This window comes from Argopecten irradians, chromosome 15, assembly GCF_041381155.1.
Source record: "Argopecten irradians isolate NY chromosome 15, Ai_NY, whole genome shotgun sequence".
Lineage (NCBI taxonomy): Eukaryota > Metazoa > Mollusca > Bivalvia > Pectinida > Pectinidae > Argopecten > Argopecten irradians.
In genome coordinates, this window is record NC_091148.1 from 10109096 (window position 1) to 10132520 (window position 23425).

At 34.8% G+C, this 23425-nt stretch overlaps 2 protein-coding genes across 2 annotated transcripts; one reads left to right on the top strand and one right to left on the bottom strand.

Annotated features, from left to right (window-relative positions):
* Nucleotides 1-704: 704 nt before the first annotated feature.
* Nucleotides 705-4587, bottom strand: LOC138309344 (calmodulin-like). Its single transcript, XM_069250522.1, has 4 exons — nucleotides 4470-4587; nucleotides 3323-3496; nucleotides 2770-2850; nucleotides 705-1774 (listed from the first exon to the last, which is right to left on the bottom strand). Exons 1-4 carry the CDS (start codon nucleotides 4522-4524, stop codon nucleotides 1743-1745), a joined length of 342 nt encoding a protein of 113 aa, XP_069106623.1. The 5' UTR covers nucleotides 4525-4587; the 3' UTR covers nucleotides 705-1742.
* A 12284-nt stretch (nucleotides 4588-16871) lies between these two features.
* LOC138308572 (carbohydrate sulfotransferase 1-like) lies at nucleotides 16872-22493 on the top strand. Its single transcript, XM_069249619.1, has 4 exons — nucleotides 16872-17085; nucleotides 17918-18086; nucleotides 19005-19683; nucleotides 22446-22493. The coding sequence occupies exons 1-4, from the start codon at nucleotides 16872-16874 to the stop codon at nucleotides 22491-22493; spliced, it is 1110 nt and encodes a 369-aa protein (XP_069105720.1).
* Nucleotides 22494-23425: the final 932 nt, after the last annotated feature.

Here is a 23425-nt window from a genome sequence, read left to right on the forward strand (position 1 = left end):
TTAATCGCACTGACCCTAAGAACAGAAGATAACGCGCACGGTATCTTAATCCAACTAAGTTGACACACTCGCACACAACAAGTACATCGTTTTTAAAACCTAATAGCACATTAGTACCCGAAAAAGCAGTAACTCACGCTTCATACCAGACACTTAACTCGCGTACTTAACATCTTCCTATTAAAATGTGCTACATATATGTAATACTACTAATTCACGTACCACATGATATCCGATACCATATGTACGGGGCTAGTATCTCTGGTGGTGATGGAACGTAACTCTTTGTAATCTTGATGATGTTAGCGCAGGGTATCATCATTTGACGTCATTCAATCACTATTAGAAATAAAAGTTCCGCACAAACGTTATCAAATATCACGTGGTACGTGAATTAGTCCCATGTTCCACTTTACACATTACTTGTGTGTTGTTATGATATGATTATGATCCATATTAAATCTAACTTGTGGGACCGACATTTCGTCACTTTCTCACAGCCAAACCTGGTCAAAACGTGTTCTTATTCTGAATCAAGGTAACGTATTCCGTCTTTGCATATTACAGAGTTAGCTCCCTTGCGGGTAGGTATCGATTGTTACGTCATTGTTTTGTGAGTGCAATTCACGTCGTTTTCTCCGAAACGTATGACGTTACGCTCGCAAACACATGACGTCACAAACCAATATCTACTCGCAAAGTGCAGATAACTCTGTAATATGCAAATTCGGAATACAGATTAAAAACTTAATTAATGCACTTTCATCTTAATAACACGGCAAAAAACTTAATAAATAACTCCAGGTCCTGTCATCTAAAAAGTGGATATCACTAAGGTCGAATAAGAACAAAAACTCATATCTCATACTTTTTGGTAATCTTACATAGTATTAACCTCACATTTTGCCTTGAACTCGACATACGGATCAAAGTTCATGATAACCGCCTTATCCTTTTATATCACTACACACTCACTCTAGAAAGCATAGTTCGAGATAAACGTGATTATTATTCATGCTCATTCATTAAATACTCTCACACAGGAATAACTCACAAATGCGTTTTGTTTTGAACACGACATACCGATTAGATTTCATGATAAATCGCGCAATCTGTTCAAATCCAGTCACATTCACTGTTAAAAAGCCTAGTTCAAGTACTCACGCTTACTCACGCTTACTCACGCTTACTCACGCTTACTCACGCTTACTCATGCTTATTCACGCTTACTTACGTTTTGCGAGACAATTTCAACCGCATCACGCACTGATCACAATGTAACTTTATCTTCACATCCCATATAACCAATCAGCCTTGCTTTATAATATATGCTCATGCGCATCATGTGATTCGAATGGGCTTAGCTGATTGGATAATCACACTCTAAAAGCGTTTATTGGCATGGTAAACATAATGTAATAACGGCGTTTTCAGCTTTGTCATGGTCCATAGTAGTCGCTAAACCTGCCTATATTATTAGACTTTTTTGCTAAATATATTAAGGGTGGAAGCGTAATAATATAGGCAGGTTTAGCGGACTAGGTCCATAACCTCCATCACAACATGGTAATTCTAATTTTCTAACCCATCCGGGTATTTCTGGATCCTGTTGTCTTCTGGTATCACATGCTGACTCGCACTCTGTTTGCTATTTTGAAATATAACACATTTTTGTCATACCATCCGATAACGCACGTAGCTGCTTTTGTTAAGTATAGTTGACAACAGCTTCATCTGTTTACCTAGAGATTTGGAGCCATGTGTTTCACGAATTCTGAAAAAGAAGTTTAGAGATAATAAAAAACAAGAAATAAGCATTTGCAGAACATGATTGCGTCACATGAAATCTTTAAAGGCCTACAGTCTTTCCGAATTTTTTTTTGTTTAAAAAAACCAATTTCAACATCAGAGAATAAATAATGCTGTCCTAAGATGAGGTTACAACACCGAATTAACAATGAATATTCATTTCGCTGTTTTGCCGTCTGACGCAGTTAAATGTATAGTCAACTAACGCGCGGTAATTAGGACGACGGCGGAAAATATCAAGACGCGTTTAATATATAAATTATAATTAACATTTAATTTATCGCAATTTAACTTTTCAGAAGGTAATTATGATGATAATGTTTTATTAAAGGTTAGCAAATAACTCTTGCGATTCTACAAAATTATCAATATCGTTATACATTCCCATTTTATTAAATTTTGAAGTTGGCCTTCAACATTTTTACTTCAAACCGATAAAGGCTCTGTTATAGTAACGTCGAATTTTTGCCCACGAACCAATCTAACACAATACTTAAGTGAGGCCGTCCTTGAATGAACTTTAATTTGCATATTACACAGTTATCTGCCCTTGCGGGTAGGTATTGATTGTATGTGGTATATGTTTGCGAGCGTAACGTCATACATTTTGGAGAATATGACGTGAATTACACTCACAAAATAATGACGTTACAATCGATACCTACACGCAAGGGAGCTAACTCTGTAATATGCAAAATAAAACTAAACTCATTGTCAACAAGTGTTATTAACGAGGTCAGATCACTGATGTCGGTCAGTATAAACAGCGTGTTTATTGCTAGAGAATTATTTGTGTAAACTTGCCGGAGTAACATGTCTTGTCGGGTCAAGATGTATTTATTAATCCACCAGAATATAATAGAGATTAAGAAGCATTATTTCTATGGAATTCTTGAACACAAATATGTTTTCTTTAATTTTAATAATTCTTTTCATGTGATTTATCATGTATTATTATACCTTGGTAGCTGATCCGGCCATCGTTGTTAGTGTCCGACTCTCTTATTATTGCCTGAATTTCCGCTTCCGTTTTCTTATCACCTGTGAACACCCATAAGAGAAGCTGTTAAGAAAAATATCAGAAATTTCATAACAAAGTAAATTGATAATATGTTCATTTTTTAAATATGATTTATATCTTAATACTACGAAATAACACAAACAAACAAAAAAGAAAAAAAAGAACATGTCATAAAAGCGCTTTGCAAGGTCCGTGGCATAAAATTTGATAAAGTTATAACATTTATTTAAAAAAAATATATCTATACCATACGCCTATTTTTTAACCCTCAAAGGCAATCAGACAAATGGCTGTTAAAATGGCTGAGGCATCTTTGACGACAATGGCATGGTTTTTTTTTTCATGACAATGGCAAAATATCTAGATATTTCCTTATAAACATTACGAAATTAGATTTTTTTTTAAACTGCATTCAATTGGAAATTATGGGAGTATGAATGCCAACTGGACAACAATAAAATCAAGATGAAACGATCTATAAATAGACCCTACCGACACGTGACGTGAATTCTGTAAGCTCCTCCTTGGTAATGTAACCGTCTTGATCGGCATCCAGAATTTGGAACGCTGCCAACATTTCCTGATCCGTCTCATCCGGGAGGGACTGTAGGAAGCCGCTCTTGGTGATAAAATCCTCAAATTCTTCATAGTCAACTGTGCCATTATCTACAACATCAAATCCGTCGCTGAAACCTTGTGGACTGGCTGGTTATGCTTAGCATGCTGTTGTAAGTATCCCTAAAAACTTAGGACGGTATCCTCTGTATGCAATGTGTCCCATGCTCTATTTAATTGTGTATTTTGGAAAACCACGCTTTTAGGGACGCTTTTAGAGACCGCAGAATCAACCCAAAAATAGATTAATGGAAATCCCATTATGGGCACAATATTTCATAGTGAATGTTTCGGAGGCTGTTGATTGGGTATTCAGGGCGGATCAGTTCCAAATGTTTAATTTGTGGGCTGGGCAATACATGTAGCTGTAAAATATGTTAAGAAATTTTGAAATTTTGTCAAGTCTGTTTCTGACAGGGGGGGGGGTAATGAAGATTGGAATTTTATGAAACTTTTGGACAATGTTTGGCATCCCCCACTTAAATGTTTAGTAAGGTGATATATCTTATTTTTTTATTCGTAGGTATGTGAAATGACCTTAAAAATTAGTGATGGATGACCAGTTTTGAAAACTTAATTTAATCTGGACAGTGGCAAACGTTAACATTGTCGTCTATGGGAAATCATTTGGTTCTGCGGTCTCTATATGGAGTATGGTATGCCTTGGCCATGTGACAAACTCCAAAGCCTTTCCTCTAGGGAAACGAACGTTCAAATCGTTCAAAACATAAACCAGTGAGGAAGATGTTAAGAAGATGAGAAACGTCATTTTAGAAGAAGATAAAAAACAATGTGTACGATAGTAGTGCGTTTTAAAGGTATATATATCATTCAAAATGGTGGGGATATTGTCCCGTGAAAATAGCGATTTGACCATTTTCCGTAAACTTGACATTTACTTTGCGAGTTTTTAGATACTTTTAATCATTTCGTATACTTTAAAATTTTCAGACAGATATAGTGTAATACAATATCTGCAAACGCAAACGTTATGCTTTAAAAATATACACAGAGGTAAATTTACCGTCAGCATCTAGCCTCTTGATGACGTAATCAATCATCTTCTTGTTGGTCGACATTCCAAGATTGTCAAGGACATTTGCTATTTCGTCTGTTGATATTTTGCCAACGTGATCGATATCAAAAAGCTGACATGTTTCCCTGATTTCTAAAACGACAAATAATGTCCATCTTAATAAAAACAAATCGGGAAATGTAATAAGCATGAACTTTTTATGATTTATGTGTCCCTTTTTCTAAAACGTATTAGCTTTATCACCGTGGGGAACCAAAACGGTTTTTCACGGCCATGAGTGACGGCTCCTTGCATTTCTGGCGTAACGACAGTTTCCGGTGGCGCGCGAAGCGAGCGTTCTTCATAACAACAGAGATGTCGATGTTTTCCACTGTCAATACAGACGATATTTTTAAATAAGTGTAAATATAGCAATTTTCTGCAGTTTATTGATTACTCATCTTTCTAATTTCATTCATGTTTAAGATAGGATATGTGTGGAATGTCTGGACTAACGAACTTTAGATGTAGGGGTTTTCGCTGCATTGTACAGTGTGTTTGTGACGGTTTTAGGCACTGTACGACATTAGTTACACAATCAGATGCGATAGCTTTCTTATAAAATCACCATATCCCTTCAATTTTCCCAATTTACTGCGTCAACAACGTTAAATTGGCGATTACTCGCCAGCGAGAAAAGGCAACGGCATTTCAAGGCGTGCATATTTCGCCGGCGTCTGATGCTCACGGCGTTTTGAATAGGAAAAGTGAGGGTAGGCTCACCAAAATTGTGACAGTACCCCGACTGTGACAGTGTTCTATAAATCCGGAAACTTTATTATAGGATTTATTATATGTTTATTATGACGTAGAATTAGAACAAATTTTAACAGTTAATTATATATTTTAAGATGCACTCATACTAAGCGGCGATATCCAAACCAATCCAGGCCCAAACACCTACCCGTGTGGTTACTGTGAACATCCAGTTACTTGGGATCACCAGAGAGCTATCTGTTGTGACAATTGTGACATATGGTATCACTCGGCATGTCTGGAAGCGAGTTCAGGTAACATCGAGCTCCTACAAAGATCCAATGTATCGTGGTTGTGCTGTAAGTGTAACATCCAAAACATGGACGTTCACATTCCATACTTATGAGCTAAAACTTTCCAACCAGTATAGTGTACTAGACAGTTTCAGTAGCAAGGCGTCATATTTGGAATCAATTCCTTCACCCGATTCCATATTCAGCCCACCGAGGTTTAGTAGTCCCCGACTGAGGAGACAAAACTCGAGCATGTTTACATCATCGCCATCTAAATTGAACGATAGCTCTTTTCTACCATCCAAACGGCGCGGAAACTTACGAACATTAATAGTAAATTGTCAGAGTATAAAAAACAAGACAGCGGCCTTTCATAATCTAGTAAATTACACCAAGCCTGACGTCATAATAGGCAGCGAATCTTGGCTAACACCTGAAATAAGTAACAGTGAGATTTTCCCCAATGATTTCCAGCAACAAGTATACCGTAAAGACCGAAATAAATATGGCGGCGGAGTGTTTATAGCCATGAGAGATAACATGTCGTCAAGTGAGCTTTTACCATCAGCCAACTGTGAAATTGTGTGGACCAAACTAAATCCCAGCAAAAGCAAACCAATACTTGTCGGTTCCTTTTATCGTCCTCCGAGCTCGAACATTGACACCGTAAACGAAGTCCGAAAATTCATAGAGAACTTGAACATTAACACCGATGATTACATACTCATTCTGGGGGGCGATTTCAATCTACCCCACGTCAATTGGGACAATCAATCTATCCCACCAGGTATACCCCAACACCAGATACACCAAGCGGTATCACATCCTAACATACTCATTCTGGCGGGCGATTTCAATCTACCCCACGCCAATTGGGACAATCAATCTATCCCACCAGGTATACCTCAACACCAGATACACCAAGAGGTACTTAACATCATAAGTGACTATAACCTTCATCAAATGCAGAACTCTCCAACGCGTGAAGGTAACATCCTAGACCTATATCTATGTAACACGCCTAGTCTTGTGAAGAACTGCCAAACAGTTCCCAGCATATCCGATCATCATGTATATTAGTGGACTCTGACATCCAGCCACACTATAATCATACGAAAAGAAGAAAAGTGTTCAGTTATAAAAGGGCTAACTGGGAATCACTATCTAATGAACTCCATACACTTAGCCAATCAATTGCAAAGTCAACATCCACAAACGTTGAGGACGTGTGGTCCAAATTTAAATTGGGTATTACTAAGGCTATGAACACCCATATCCCATCAAAAATATCATCCAAAAGAGTAAACAAACGATGGATCACCAGTACAGTTAAATTTAAGATAAAAAAGAAATTCAAACTCTTCAGAAAAGCTAAAAAAATCAGGAAAAACTGAAGAATTGGACCGGTATAAGACACACAAACAAGAAACACAAAAGGCAACACGTCAAGCCCACGGCGAGTATATTCACTACCCTCGGGATCACATATTGTTGTAAAAACCTCGGCAACCCTTGGGTTTTACATCATCTTGTGACCCTCGGGTAGAATACCCCTATCTTTCATATACAGATATGAAAGAGTATTTTTACCTCATACCTCGGCGATTTATTGCAAATTTACTGCAATGACTTACCGCCATTTTGAAATAAATAGGGGAAAAAGCGAATGTAAGTCAATTCTCCATACATGAAAATTGTGTAATATTTTCAACCCAATTCCCGTTGTTTGTATGTTTTAAGTAAATCCAACATTGTTTCTGAAAAAAATGTTAAAAGTGTACCTAGAAAATAATAACTTTGTTGACGCTGTAACGTTACGAGGGTTTATTACATGGGTAGCCATGCAATGAATCCTCAGGCGACATGATTGTATTGCCCTGGATCAGCCAGTATTACACGTGTAGGTATGAGGAAAAGGTCATCAACTGCCTAGTAGCAATCCCATCTGAGAACTCCACCACTCCTAATAACTCGAGAACAGTACAAAAAACATTCAAAATGTTACAAAACGATCACCTCCAATAGTGAAGAATTTAAAACAGTTTTTCTCCCTAGCATAATCAGAGAGTGAAACAATTTAAGTAATATCTCTGTGACATCTGCAGATGTGAAGGACTTTCGCTTACAACTATAAAAATGCGACTAAATCCAGCTACTGCTACTCCTGAGAACTATCTTCAGTATTGAAGGCAGCTCAGTAAAATACAGATACAGATACAGAGACAACAGCGTAGACCCAGCCGACAATCCTACCCTACAAATACTATGACCATTCCCATATCTTATTCCCTAAGAAATGCTAAACTACCAATATTTAACTAAGAGAAGAGATGGCACCACACAGACACTCAATCCGTCAGATTTCCCGGTATATTGGTGGTTGGTTTGGTTGTTTAAAGTTCTGATTTAGGTTACAAATTCTACTCTGGAATTGTTTTCAATGCAAATCCCGTTGTTTGTATCATTTAAAGTAAACCCAGCCTAGTTTCTGAAAAAAATTTCAAATTGCACCGAGAAAGTAGTAATTTTATTGACGCTGTGACGTCAAGAGGCTTTATTGCATGGGTAGCCATATAATACAGCTTCAGGCGACACAAGTATATTGCCCTAGACTAGCCAGTATTACATGTGTAGGTATGAGATAAAATAGGAAAGAACCCTTCAGATGAGGATAGAACAAAAATACTATGCGACCTTCGCAAACTAAACAACTGGTCAGAAAATTTGCACACGGAATTCAACGCAGGAATTAAAAAAGCTACATATTGGACAATCAAACCAGAAAGAAACTTATAACATGACGTCCAATCAAACGGATATTGATCCTCAAAATGTTTGAGGAAAAAGACTTTGGTGTTATCTTTGACAAAGACATGAAATTCAACAACCACATCGCGTCCTATAATGACAAAAATAGTCATGTGAACGTTTGAATATATGGACAAGGAAACGTTTCTGGCTACAATGAAATTAATTAATTCTACTAATCAAAGAATACAGCAGTTCAACTCGGAACCCTCTATACAAAAAAAGATCATCATCGCACTAGAAAACGCCCAAATGAGGGCAAAAAAAACGATTTCTTTGAAAAAAAAAAACTATTTGTTTGAGATCGAAAGGGATCAAGAACAAGAGGACATACGCAAAAACTCAAAAGGCAGAGCATTAGAGTCAATTGTAGAAGGAACTGCTTCTATAATAGGAATACAAACAACTGGAACAGTCTACCAGAGGATGTCGTGAATGCCAAAAAATAAACATAGACCAGAATCAATATCCACTGGAAGAACATGCCGCTAAAGTTTACAGCTGACTGCTTTTAGATACTTTTTAGATAAGTAAGACATTAGCGGTTAATGCTATTCCCATTGTAACTCTAGTATGGTCAAAAGCATTGGATCTAGCAGGATAGTTCTCGCTGTTCCGAGTAAACTTGCTAATGGGCTAAAAGACATAGTGTTGATATACGACAGGCGTTTTTAAACTAAAAAAAAAACTCACTCAGATAGGCTAGTTGGCGTGGACAGTCGTAAGACCTGGCCTGTGGGACATGTGAAACTGTGTACATAGAATAGTGATTTATAACTTAAAAGAACAAAAAGACACAGAAAAATCGAAAAACAAAAGAGAGAGAGAGAGAGAGAGAGAGAAGTGAGAGAGAGAGAGAGAGAAGTGGACATCTTCTACAAGAAAGTGCGCGCATATATGAACAAGTCTGGAAATTCCGCCGTGGGCGGTCTAACAAGCTCTGCTTACATACGACAGAAAACAGTATTATAGAAGCAATCGTCCCGCACAAACGTTATCAGGTACCACGTGGTACGTGAATTAGTCCCATTGTGAAGAATTGAGGAGAAATAATTGGATCGAACATTATAAAGAATTCATGTCATGTAGGTCTTTTAGCAGGGGATCTCCTAGGATCTTTTCTTGACCCTATTCTCTTTTTTATTTATATATATGGCATTGCAAAGGATCTTGAATCAGCTGCTCGTCTCTTTGCGGACATTGAAATTGAAACCTTTCTGATTTGGAATATTTTAATGTGTTGTCGAAAACCTGACTAGTTGCATTAAAAAATTACGAAAAAGCCGAGATAGTATTTACATGTATCTCCAACTCTATTGAGTTTTGATGGAATCTTTTTACTGCTTGTCTGTTAATGTCACTCGGTAGTTACTTTTCATATTATGCCAAGTAGCTAGTGGGGAGACCATGTAAAGTCAATATCCATCAGAAAGGGAAAAAATCAATTTTAAACGACGACTGAAATTATTCTATTGTATCTCAATCAATAATATCTAAAATATTTATTTTGGCCGTTTTATATTTACAGTTGTGAGTTATAGAATGGATGTAGCCTATATGAATGTGAAATGAGAAATTTCAAAGGGAAGCAGCTCGTATTATAATTAAAGGCATTCCATCTTATGCAAAAATTCAAATTTACTTGTGAATCAGGTCTAGATACTCTTTCGAACCGTCATAAAAGAAGAAAACTACAACCTTTTTTAACAAAATGCAAAATCATTCAACATATGATTACGAATTTTTACCACCCGAACTTTTACTACTCACAATAGCTGAAAATAAACGTTATGATTTAAGAAACAATAGTGATTATAGAATCCCCCTCTTTGGACTCCTCTCTGTAGTTGAAAGTCGTTAGATTTACCTTCCGAACATAACTGTCTCTTACTCTTTTTTAAAATCCTTTTTTACTTACAAACAGTCATCGCCTGAAATTTGTTATAGCTTTATCGATAGGAAAATAAATATTATTCACACTAAATAAAAAAAAAAATGACAATAATTGATTTTATGTTATAGTCAACAGCTTAGCATGCTTCAGTAGTTTTATCCGAAACACGAAGATATATGTGTCATGTAAACTCAGCCTCCAAAAATATCAATACGTACTTATACAGTGGTTTGTCTGGACAATCCTATTAAATAAGTCAGTTTCAGTGTATAGTTTCAATAGACGGGAGGGAATAATATACTTATATGAGATGTCGTTTCTTACAAGACGTTCATATCAAAATGTTTTTCTGTTTTTTGTTTTAATTGTTATGCTGATTGGATTTATGCACGTGACATTGAACTACAGTAAGTATAAACATCTACTTACTTTATGAGTATATTCAGCTATTATTATTATATTAGTAAACGCAGAACGAAACGTTTTTGTATTATTACTTAAGGATTAACTTGAATAGATTTTTTTTTGTTATGGAGATGTAACGTAAATATCTGAGTGTACTCAGTGTAACCTCGAAGCGTTTTATGATGAGAGTACACTCAGATTTTTGTGTTATATCTCCATAACATAAAAAAATATATTCAAATCAATCATTATAATTCTATTTACTAAAGATAATCTCTTCACTTTGTCTATGAAATCATTACACCGTCATCCCAGCCAATCACAAGCGACGTTACAAACAGAGACGCCAATTTTTCCTTTATGGTTTGATAAAGTGTAATTTTAAGCCAATGAAAATGCTTGTAACAAACAAATTTGAATTATAATAGTATAAATCGTGTTTATTGCTTGTCTAGATATCTTAGCCCCATCACTCTACTTAATCGCAGTACACACTGTTTTTTTCATTATTACATAGGCATAAATCGTTTTTATTGCAGAGTAAGATATCTAAGCCCCATCACCCTAAACTCGACTAATAATGCATTAAATTCAGATCGAAACAGACAAAGCAAATACTATCTTATTTTTACTCGGCAAGGAATGTAAATGTAATATAATTGAATACAATTTCGCTTGAGCTTTGTAAGAATTTTTTATTCAGTGTATATAGATATTTGATACCTGATACCCTGCCATTGAACGCTATCAAAATACTTAAACGCAGAACGAAATGTTTTTTCATTATTACATTTGTATAAATCGTGTTTAATGCATGGTTAGATACCTAATCCCCATCACCTTACATATTTTGACACGAGTAGGCTTAGTATGCAACATGTGCTAGTCATATTATATACTATGATATTCAAATTTCAGTAGCTGAGCAATAGATTATGTTTCATTTATAAATCACACTCGGCATGCTTGTTCCAAAGAGAACAAAATTTACAATTTGTGTAATAAAGATTTTAATGAGATTGTTTTCTTTTTGCTCGCCTAAATTGTCGCTTATATATAATACAGAGTGCCTTAAAATGTGAATTGCATAAAAGCTTTTATTTATCGAATCTAAGAAGTTTTGATTTTTTGAGTTTTAGCAAAAAAAAAACTGTTTTTATATGACAAAAATATCGTTGGTCACCATTTTATCATCATCATCAACGCTACTTGGTTTGGATTTCATTTTAACTTTAAACCTTGTATGTTTTTGCATAGCAGCGATAGAATATTTATAAGTCACCATATTATTACCATGTACACGTTTCAGTTGTTTTACATTTTGCTCTAAATATCCTCTGTCATTGTAGATCAACATTTTTTCTCAAATCTTCATTTTGTAAATTTAGAATGCGTTTTTAAAGTGGCTTCTGTGGCATTCGTTTTGGACTTTGGACAGAACACTTAGCCAGTGACATTATATGCAAGTTAAAATAATTTCTATGACTCCAAAATTTGATGTACAGTGTTTATAATTAAAGTTTCCATTTGCATTTCAAGGTAAAGAAAAGAAAATTATTTTGCTTTTATTAAGTAAAGTCTAAAAAAATAAAGGTTAGTCCCACCTTATTTAGATATAAGTAAGTATACAATGGTAGGTTGAAAAAAACATTTTGCTATGCTTATTTCATCGACATACAAAAATGCATACTGAATTGCGTAGATGACGCGAGGCGTGCAAATCATAACTAAATTTGCTTATTAAATGAATAATAAACAGACCTTAATAGAGTCATTATATACAAACACAATTTAAAGAATTAGGATGATATAACAGGGTCGTGTCATAACGCTGATTATTTCAAACATGCATGTAAGGAGCTTACAGTGTATTCTGCATTTGCATATTACAGAGTTATCTGCCCTTATGGGATGGCATTGATTATGACGTCATGTGTTTTCGAGCGTAAAGTCATAATTTTCGAAAAAAAGACGTGAATTGTGCTCACAAAAGGGAGCTAACTCTGTAATATGCAAATACGGAATACTGTCTTTTTTTTACCCAAATAAAGTTTATTTAAAACACATTCTTTATTCCCTATATATATCTCTATAAGTTGAAGGCTACCAAGGTTGGGGCCTTGAGATCAGCCTTCATATACAGTGTATAAACAATGTCCCCTCACAGGGGGGCTCTCACACATCATACATATCTTTCATCCCAATCAAAACATCCTTAGGCTTAAATTCATTGCATTAGTTTCATTCTACTCTTCCTTTCTAACTACTCTCTGACCTCAAATATGTATGCTTATGAAATGTACTTATCATTCATTCATTCATTCATATGTTTTTCGTATTTGATTAATGTGGCAAGCCTTTCATTAATCGAAATGAATTTATATCGTAGATCTAGAGGAAGAGGGACCCTCCCATGTGAGCAGTAGAGCGTTTACACCCCCTCCCCCACATCGAAAGATAATAATAATTATGAAAAGGTGACGAACTGAATGAGTAGAGTTAATATAACTTTCCAATATCATGAAATTCAAAACCTTGTGTGAAGAGATTGCTCAAACGCCCCCCTTTGTTTTTGTGTAGATCCCCCCCCCCCCCCCCCCCGATTTTTTTCCATTGTCAAAGTGTTTGCAAAAAAAAATCAAACATCCTCCGAAATTTAGAATGGAACCTTTCATACGACAATAGTATATAGGCTGTTTAAGCAAAATAAGTAAATGATTTGATAAAATCCAAACTTTGGATTTCCCAGAATGATATCTTGATCGTTAAAATTATAGAAAGGCTGTGTGTTGTTATGTTCGTTGTACCAAGCAATAAACTGTTCAAATAATCTTTGTACATAATAACATTGCGAAAACAAATGCCTTAAAGTTTCTGGTTCCCTGTTACAAAATATTCAATGTCTGTTATTAGATAGTTTCATTTTTACTAATACATCATTTGTTGTAAGAATTCTCTGATTAATCTTATTTTGAAATGTTTGTAATGTTGTTTCCATTGAAGAGTTAAATGCATCTGCATACACATCACACCAAATAAAATCATCACTATCAAAATCATATTTCCATTTGTCTTGACTAATCGGTTTTCTCACATTAGGTTCAACAAATATCCAGAAGATAAACTTCTATTTAGTTTTACACAATAAAAGTGAAATAATATCTGTTTTCCTGGATGGTGTTACAGTTTCATTCCATTCAATAGAATAAACTTGTTTCAAATGTCTGTCGATTTTATTTACTACGGCATAGTCCTTAATAAAATCTAAATAAGGGATATTATCCATATCATGATATTCTCTTACTGTACCATTTTGAAATAGATCACCGACTGTACCAAGACTTTGTTGCCCTTTCCATATGTTACAAAAACTTAATCTTTTTAATCGGAACAAAATTGACCAAGCTTTTACCTAAGTATTATGCAAGGGTATCAGGCTCATTTTGTATTTGTGATAAAGCTGCTATCAGATCTTTCCAAAAAGGGTTTTTAATTTGTTCTCCTGCTTCATTCATTTTACGACTGTCACGCTCATATAACAAATCAATTTCGAATGGCAATATTTTCTTTAGTAAGGTTTTCAAAATTTCCTAGTATCCTCAAATATTCTCCTATTCCATTTCACTTTCAAATATTTAATAAAAGATAAAACATGCGTCATGTTAAACCTCCATTTTCCTTATATGAAATCAGAGTGTCACGTTTAATTCTTTTCTTGAAATTCCATATAAAACAAACAAGATTTTGTTTAACTTAGTAATAAAAGATTTAGACGGGTTTGGAAGTGTCGAAAACAGATGTGCAAATTTGGGTAATATGAGTGTTTTTATGAAAGTGATACGTCCAATTAAAGTAAGTTCTCGACAAGTTCAGTATCTTAGAAATTTGTTTATCTGACAGAGTTTGTTATCATGATTTATTTGTTCCACATTTTTAAAAGGTTTAATGTAAATACTAAACCCAGCAATTCAAAATTTGCAGAAGACCAGTTTATATTCAATTAAGGATATTTCTGTCATTGGAGTATTTCTTAATACCAATCCACAGGATTTTTGTAAATTTATTTTTAATCCTGATACACAAGCGAGATCTTGCAGTATCTGAACAGCAGTGTATAGTGACTGACATTTACCATCAAGTAGGAGATAAGCATCATCAGCACATTGCCCAAGTAGAAACTGGTTACCTTTTATAGCGATACCTCTAACACTGTTATTTGGCTTTAATGATAATGCTAACAGTTCCACCCCAATTATGAATATATAAGGTGACAAAGGATCACCTTGACGACAGCCTCTACTCAAACTAAAGGATTATGACAAATGACCATTATTAATAACACAACTTTTAGAATTCTTATAAAATAATTTAAACCATTTACAAAGAGAATCTCCAAAATTAAAAGTGTTTAAGGCTTTCAGTATGAAATTCCATTCAATAGAGTCAAAGGCCTTCTCAAAGTCTAAAATAAACAATAATCCTGACTGATTTTTCTCTTCCAACAGAGTCATGATACCATAAAGAAGTCTAGCGTTATCTCCCATAAACCTACCTTTAATCAAACCTGTCTGTGTTTCACTAATGATAATTGTGAGAACCTTTTTAACTCTACTAGCTATTGCTGCTGATGCTATTTTATAGTCTACATAATGAAGGGGTACAGGTCGCCAATTTTTCAAATACTTTCAAATCTTTATCATCTTTTGGGATACATGGATACATGAAATAATACCCTGGCATTGAAAATCAGATAGTTGCCCAGTGTGATATGCATAAAATTCAGAGCCCGGACTCTTCCCATTAAAAATACATTTTAGTACTTTTACCAATTCAGATAGTGTAAGCTCCACTTCACAAGTGTTTTAATCGATATTACAAAGTTGAACATTATGGTAAAAAATAAGAATATTCATACTGCAAAAGTTTATCTTGTGTACAGAATGTAAACAGATTCTTAAAAAATACCTCCCCTTGATTATCTAGTATATTTCCCCCATTTGTTCTTAATTCTGTTATATTCTTATTGACAAAGTGACGTTTTTCCAGATCACAAACGTATTTTGTTGCTTTTTCCCCATTTTCATACCTGTTGGCCTTTGACCGTAGAATAAGGACTGACTTTACATTTCCTTAGAGATTTTAATTCCTGTTTTTGGTACTAAACTGAGTCATAGGGCCTGCACTAGGTATTTATTAATTAGTTTTCAAGTTCCTCTAATTCAATTTCTAAATTATTTTCATGTTTTCTCTTATACTGTCATTTAATCATTAAACGGGAATGTTCACTTGTTTCAGGGTTTATTTAGAGTACACTCAGATTTTTTGTACACTCTGATTTTTTGTGTTATATCTCCATAACATAGAAAGCAATATTCAAACCCTTAGATAACCTAAAATGATATCGCTATACAGTGGTGTAGTGATATCTAAGAGAAAAGGGTTCCTTCATTACAATTCTAATATTGAATGGCGACTCTGTATGATAATTTTCTCTAACCACAAACTGATAAAAATGTTTTCTATTTTCATAATAAAAATATATTCAACTTAGGCATGGTCATTAAATAAAATATATACTTATAACATGAAATATTCGTGTGTGCTTTCTTTCGTGGTTTGAAGCCTTGATAAAATTTCGTGAATAATGATGTTCATGGTCAAAAAAAAATCGTAGATTGGATTGCCTGCCGGAAATAATATTTCTGAGCGCAACCTAGCGGAAAGAATTGGTACTAAGGTAGGTAATCCAGTCTAACCAAAAGTCGTTGTTTTTGTATTCTTGGTTTCACAGCAACCACGACAACAATGAAAGTGTCTACACAAACATTTCGTATTATAAGTAATTTTTTTTTTCATTCTTAATCTTCATACTACTGTGAAGAAAAATTTCGAGAACGGCGCAAAAATCTGACGTTATCATGACGTCACAATAGAGATGTTGACGTTGCGTATAGATTTAGAAAAGATAATACAATGGAACACCAATGGAATCGTACGTTTAAACGTATTTTATGTTATCAAGTAGTCTGAAAAATTAAGTATAATCATTGATGTAACTCTTTTTTAATTTCAGCGGGTTATGAAATTAATTTTGATTGCAGATTTTTGTGGGGATTCACACTGTTTAATAGTTACATCAATGCTGAAGTCATGATTAGAATGGTAGCTAAAAGACTTAAATACTCAATTTACAAATATTTATTTCCCATTGTCATGTTGAATATTTAAGGTACAAGTACCAAAGCGAAGAAAACAATGGAACTTGCCAGGGATTCTTTGAAAGCAGGCATGTCAGTATGGAACAAGTTAAAAGTGTTGCCATGGTTACCTAAAGAAGATCTCGTCAGAAAGTCTGCTTCACGAGACAAAAATATACAACCGGAAGTATATACCACGCCTAAATATATTCAATCTAAAAAGCCGGTACAGGAAGTGGTGCCACAACCATTACCGGAACCCCCAATCGAAAGTAAGTAATTCTGGGTAATAGTGGAGGAAGACAGCCAGAAGCTACAATTTTGTTTTCCCTGTATCATGAGGCATTTTTTGTACAGAAATAAACTTGACCTTTTACCCTTGACCTTGACCCCACTATTGTGAAAAGTGACACCATATTTATTTTCGAAACAGTGTGACTTACTGAACATTTTTATATAGAGTATCAAGATTTATCAAGAAAATTCCACGGAATTATATAAGCCATCACTGTGTATTTTACTTAAGTACCTGAAGAAGTAGCTAGTATGACCTTTGACCTTAATCCATCTGAACTTTTCAAAAAATTCCCGTTCTGAACCCCCCAAAATATGTAATGAATAAATTACATATATGACATGTATTGAAAAAGAAAAGTCAAGTAAGGTCCTCTCAAAGTCCAAATATAATCTCACTCCCGTCAGTTTTAAGCCGTTTTTAAGTTAATAAACTACTTGACATTTGACCCTTGACCTTGACGCCTCGAATGGTTCAGGAAAATTGACACCATCATTTGTTTGAAAGAGGGTGGCCTAATGAACATTTTGATATATGGTGTCAACCTTCATCACGAAAAGCCCACGGATTTACATAAGCCACCGGACTACATGTTGTTATTACTTATGTTAAACAGAGGCTCCACAAGAAGTCACTTGTTTTTATTTTTTAGATCAAGGATCTACGCCGATTAGTTTTGTTTTTATAACGCCGATTAGTTTTGTTTTTATAACTTTTCCTGACTTTTGTGTAATTTTTTGTCTCGACTTTTTAGATGAATGCAGTGATGACCTCCTGACTTGTTTGAAAGTATTTTTTATATTTTTTAGATCAAGGCCCTACTCCGATCATTCTGATGGCGTACTTTCGCAGCGGCTCCTCGTTTGTGGGTGATCTAATCCAAGCTCATGACGACGTATTCTATCTGTTTGAGCCACTGAGAGCCCCGACAACTCGCTTTAGATTGTTAAATGATACCTCTCACAGTAGCATTACCAGGTACGTCCAATCCTAATAGAGGATTCTTCATTTCGTAGTCGTAGCATTAGCTGGTGTGGGCTTCAGTCATCCCTCGAAAACGCTATACAGATCCCAGTTCATTGTCTTATATACAGCCTTGTGGTAGAGTCCCATATAATAATCCTCTATACTCAAGGGGTTACTATCACTGTCGTGATATCCACCTCTGGATTATGTCATAACAAAATTTAAGACTTTGTTTGCAACCATAGATAAGAAGATACTGTATAGCTTTTAAATTTCGCGGGTGTAAAATTTCGCGATTTATTGTTTTGAACTTATTCAGGGGATATTATTTTCACGTATTATCTTTCTAGCCTTTTAAAGTCCCATTTTTATGACAGGCTATACTATGTGAAACCATGATTTTGATAAATTTTGCGAGGTATTAAACTTCGTGATTTTGGATTGATCCGCGAATTTGGCGAAAACATCCGGAAATATTAGCACCCATACAGTAGTATGGTTGACTTTGTTGGCTTTAAAGTTGAGTGTCGCTCTTTTCAGCGAAATGAACCCTTCTTTTTTACATATATTAATAAAGGAATTTTTACATTTGTAACTTCATCAATAAACGGTTGTGAATGGTTTGAGCCCTTTTTGTCCCCCTTCAAAACTGTTATTTAGTGATTAAATTGTATTTTAAATATTAAGTGCATCCCTGATCCAAGTGTAATAACTGTTTTCTAATTTTACTACTGTAGTCGTCATGGTAACCATCCAAAATATCCATAAATAATGAAAATGTAGGAATTTTGGCAATTTTGGTCAAATGTTTGTCTATGAAACCATAGACCACATCCTCGAACAAATAAAATATTTACCGAGAACAGGCATGCACTTCCAATACATACTTAGGAAAAAATAAAGTGACATAGTCCTTTGTTTGTTTTCCAGGTTTCAGGAGAAGACCAGATCGATTCTAACTAAATTGAGTGGTTGTAGACTTGATCATGTCCCAGGGGAGGTAATTCATGATCACTTCCTGAATAGAAGCAAGAAAGCAAGAAATTATATACAATGTTTGGACGAACACATGGACAAAAACGACCCGATTGAGGCCAGTAAAAGTACATGTCTTAAAACTATGATACGGAGCTGTTTGGAGTCTAAAATTGTGCTCGTCAAGGTCATTCGTCCTTCTCTTGCAATGTTGTTTGAAATGATGAATGCCATTCCGAAATTAAAGATTATACACCTCATGCGTGATCCAAGAGCAATGGCGAGAGCACGCGTCAGTTTTGGGATGATTAAAAAGAAAACAGAAATTGACGACGTCACGAAATTTTGTGATCGACTTTTTGAAGATGCCGTGGTTGCAGAAAATATCAAACAGAAATATCCGGAGAGGATTTTATCGCTTTTTTACGAGGAAGTGGCATATCATCCCATTAAGGAAGCACAAAGAATTTACAAATTCGCCGATTTAGAATTTAGCAGACGACAACAGGAAATTATTACAGCCATGACCACAAATGCAACACCCGAAAAAGAGTGTCGGAAAATGTGTACTACAAAAATATCGACCCTACAAGCCGAAAAATGGCGGAAAGTCGCCTCACTTAAATTTGTCCAGGTAGTTGACAGATGTTGTCAGCCATTTTATCAAATGTTTTCTTACCGAGATATCCCCAACCTTGATATCCTCAGAGACCTTAATTACACACTACGTATACCATATATTTAAAAAATATTCATTCCTTAATTTGAACACGCATTTCCATGGTTTTTAAATACATAAGTACTTAAAAAAGACTCAAGACTTCGTTTGAAGCTGTCACAGGCGTCTTCAGGCAGAATGGTTGTTTATTTGGCGATGTCATGATATATCACGCCATTAATATATCATATAGATCTACTCCTATTCTAATATATTTAGAGCAACCATACGTTTCATTTTTGAACTAACAAAAGTATACAAAAATAGGAATAAAAATATTATAAATACTGGCCAGTATTACACATATAGAGGTGTATGTATTACTATAGAATCAAGTCAGAACTAGAAGACACAAAGTTTATTTACCTTTGTATCTTTTAGTTCTGAAGTATCTATACATGTAGTATACGGCTGGAAATGGTGACTATCATCAGAAACACCCTAGGATGTTATAGTAGATATTAGTATAGCCTGGTTTGCACCCGAATATCAGTCTACGTCAATCCTGATAACATAACAATATTATTTATAAATCTGAAGATATATATACCGTAATTTTTGTCGAATCAAGAAGAGATTTTTATATGTTAATCACTACCGCAAATTACCAACATTTTGAGAATTACAACACTTACAATGCATATGTTTTAACTGTACACAGACAAATAAGAACTCTAAATGAATTTTGGCAATACCACGAAACACCATGTTATTTATGTCTATTGTGTTGTACATATGGTGACAATGGTGACAATACCACGAAACACCATGTTATTTATGTCTATTGTGTTGTACATATGGTGACAATACCACGAAACACCATGTTATTTATGTCTATTGTGTTGTACATATGGTGACAATACCACGAAACACCATGTTATTTATGTCTATTGTGTTGTACATATGGTGACAATACCACGAAACACCATGTTATTTATGTCTATTGTGTTGTACATATGGTGACAATACCACGAAACACCATGTTATTTATGTCTATTGTGTTGTACATATGGTGACAATACCACGAAACACCATGTTATTTATGTCTATTGTGTTGTACATATGGTGACAATACCACGAAACACCATGTTATTTATGTCTATTGTGTTGTACATATGGTGACAATACCACGAAACACCATGTTATTTATGTCTATTGTGTTGTACATATGGTGACAATACCACGAAACACCATGTTATTTATGTCTATTGTGTTGTACATATGGTGACAACATGAAGCCAAGTAGTGGTTTACAATTCCATTTAACATTTTACAATGCTATTAGTAATCTGTGAATCGACGTTTGGTTATTTTTTTTCATCTAAACAAATACAAAACAAGAACTTTTACAGTGCAGACATTGTGTTGTAACTAATGTTTATAAGACATCAAACATTTTTTTTCATTTAAATGATTTTCATAGATTTACTGATCAAAATTTTTTTTTTATAATTTACATTTTATTCAGTTTTTTTTTCATCAATACATGTAATGTACACAATACAACTGTGATCAATGATCATCATACAGACATCATATATATTTACTCTTTCTCACACGTGTAATCATACATACCCTTACACTACACTTTCGCAAGCTGTAGATTATCAATATACATACACAAAACCACTCTCTTACTTGCTTAGATTTTTCCTAATAATTACACTTGCATTCATACATCCACATCACTTTCATATTTTTTAACATTTTTTTCTATCCATACATTTGCATTAACATATAGCACTTTCTTAATTAGAAAATATCTAATTTTATTCATCCATATACTTACATTCATATATCACTTTGCACTTACATTCCCACACTTTCTAATTTTCAAAACTTGCATTCACACACATACATTTTTTGATTGATAAGGTTGCATAAAGCTTAAGTGTTATTGTAATTATTTTCACCAAATTCATATCTGTATATGCAGTCATTTTGTAAGGATACCATGGATATGTATATATTAAAACACCAAATATAATAGAAAAAAATCTTTGTTTTCTTTTGCTTTTATTACTGTTTATAATTTGGTCAATTAAATGTGTAACAGTATTATGTATTGATTATAGGAAAGAGTGAAATTAGATAAATAGAAAGATAGAAAGATAAGTAAAGAAAGGGGGAAAAGGGAGAAGAAGAAGAAGAAGAAAAGAAAAGAGAAGAGAAGAAAAAGGAGAATGTTGTTTTAGAACAAATTGGGTAGAATGGTAAAACATAAAGTAAACATATAAATGCAAAAACATTCTTTTATAAAACTGGAAACTGGAAACAGTTTATTGGCTTTGTAAAGGGTTATAACCATAATACACATTCATCATGTGTATTAGAGAGGGGAAAACCTATATATACTGAGCGCCGATGAAAACGCAAAACTGTCATAATATGCTAAATTTAATGGTAACAAAAATTTACAGAAAAAAAACTTTATTTCATTACAAAGGTATACATTTCGAGAGTCGTTTCCTATCAGTGAGTTAACAGTACGCCTCTCCATTGGCGCATGAGCCAACGTCGATGCCTCCGGGTCCACATCAGGCGATTTTGACGTCGTCGTTGTGTCAACATGTTCCCACGGAAGGGTCTACAGGCTTTCAAACCGGCGCTTCGCAAACGTCGGCGGACAGTAGAAAAAGAAATCCGTCTTCCATTGATACCTATCGTTGTTCTTGCAGTTTGGGAGGCAGTTTGGAAGCGGTCACGGAGATGGGAGACCCGGATGAAACGGTCCTGTCAATCCGACGGCACTCGTTGCTTCCCAGGGCGCGGTCTATCATTCAGAGAACCCGTTTGAACGTACCGCTGATGAAGTCTCACAATAGTATAGAAGGCGAATATCCCATTCTACGCGCAATTTCACCCCGCGGAAGTTCGCCTGCAAACATACCCCTAACTTCGTGACACTGGGTATCCGTAAGTCGTGGCATCGTTTTCCAAACTAAATGGCGCTTTCAAAATTTTAATGTGGAAAGCAGTCTTCCTATCCACAAGGACTGTACACTTGAATGGGTAGACCAAGCGCGCATTGATACCGATTGCACGTGCAGATAGGTACTTTTTCAACAATCGACCATTTCACGGCCCGAGAGCAAGTTCACTCATGCGAATCATTATTGATTACATAGGTAAGGTGCTCAAAGTTTTACATTATTAATTTATTTGATATGAACAAAAAATTAATTGAAAAATATTCAATTAAAAAGTGTTGCGTTTTCATCGGCGCTCAGTATATATATATAGAGATTGAACAGTGTTTTGATTGCGTTAAAGGTGGTATGAACGCAATGGGATACAGACATATTCAATGTAGCGCGTTAGCGCTACATGTAGAATATGTCTGTATCCCATTGCGTTCATACCACCTTTAACGCAATCAAAACACTGTTCAATCTATATATTTACATAAATAAGTCTACTTTTACGTCAAATTTGAAACGGTGATGGTTGCTTATTTGGGTAACTACGGTGGTCAGGATGACCGAAGATATAGTTCCGATTGTTGAATGTTATAGCTGCAGTTTGGTTTGAAATATAACAATGACACCTTTCAATTATTTTCAAAATATGTTTTTTTTTTCAATTTGATAATATGACAATAATGTCCATTTCGAATAAAAATTAAGATAACCGAGGCGGAACGACTACCGGTACGATA

Coding starts and splice junctions, on each gene's coding strand:
- LOC138309344 (XM_069250522.1), bottom strand. CDS start 4,524: ATGTCGACCAACAAGAAGATGATTGATTACGTCATCAAGAGGCTAGAT. Junction 3,497..4,469: donor CAAGAGGCTAGATGCTGACG/GTAAATTTACCT, acceptor TTGATGTTGTAG/ATAATGGCACAGTTGACTAT. Junction 1,775..2,769: donor TGGCCGGATCAGCTACCAAG/GTATAATAATAC, acceptor CTTCTTTTTCAG/AATTCGTGAAACACATGGCT.
- LOC138308572 (XM_069249619.1), top strand. CDS start 16,872: ATGGAACTTGCCAGGGATTCTTTGAAAGCAGGCATGTCAGTATGGAAC. Junction 18,087..19,004: donor TCTCACAGTAGCATTACCAG/GTACGTCCAATC, acceptor TTTGTTTTCCAG/GTTTCAGGAGAAGACCAGAT. Junction 19,684..22,445: donor CCTCACTTAAATTTGTCCAG/GTAGTTGACAGA, acceptor TTGTTCTTGCAG/TTTGGGAGGCAGTTTGGAAG.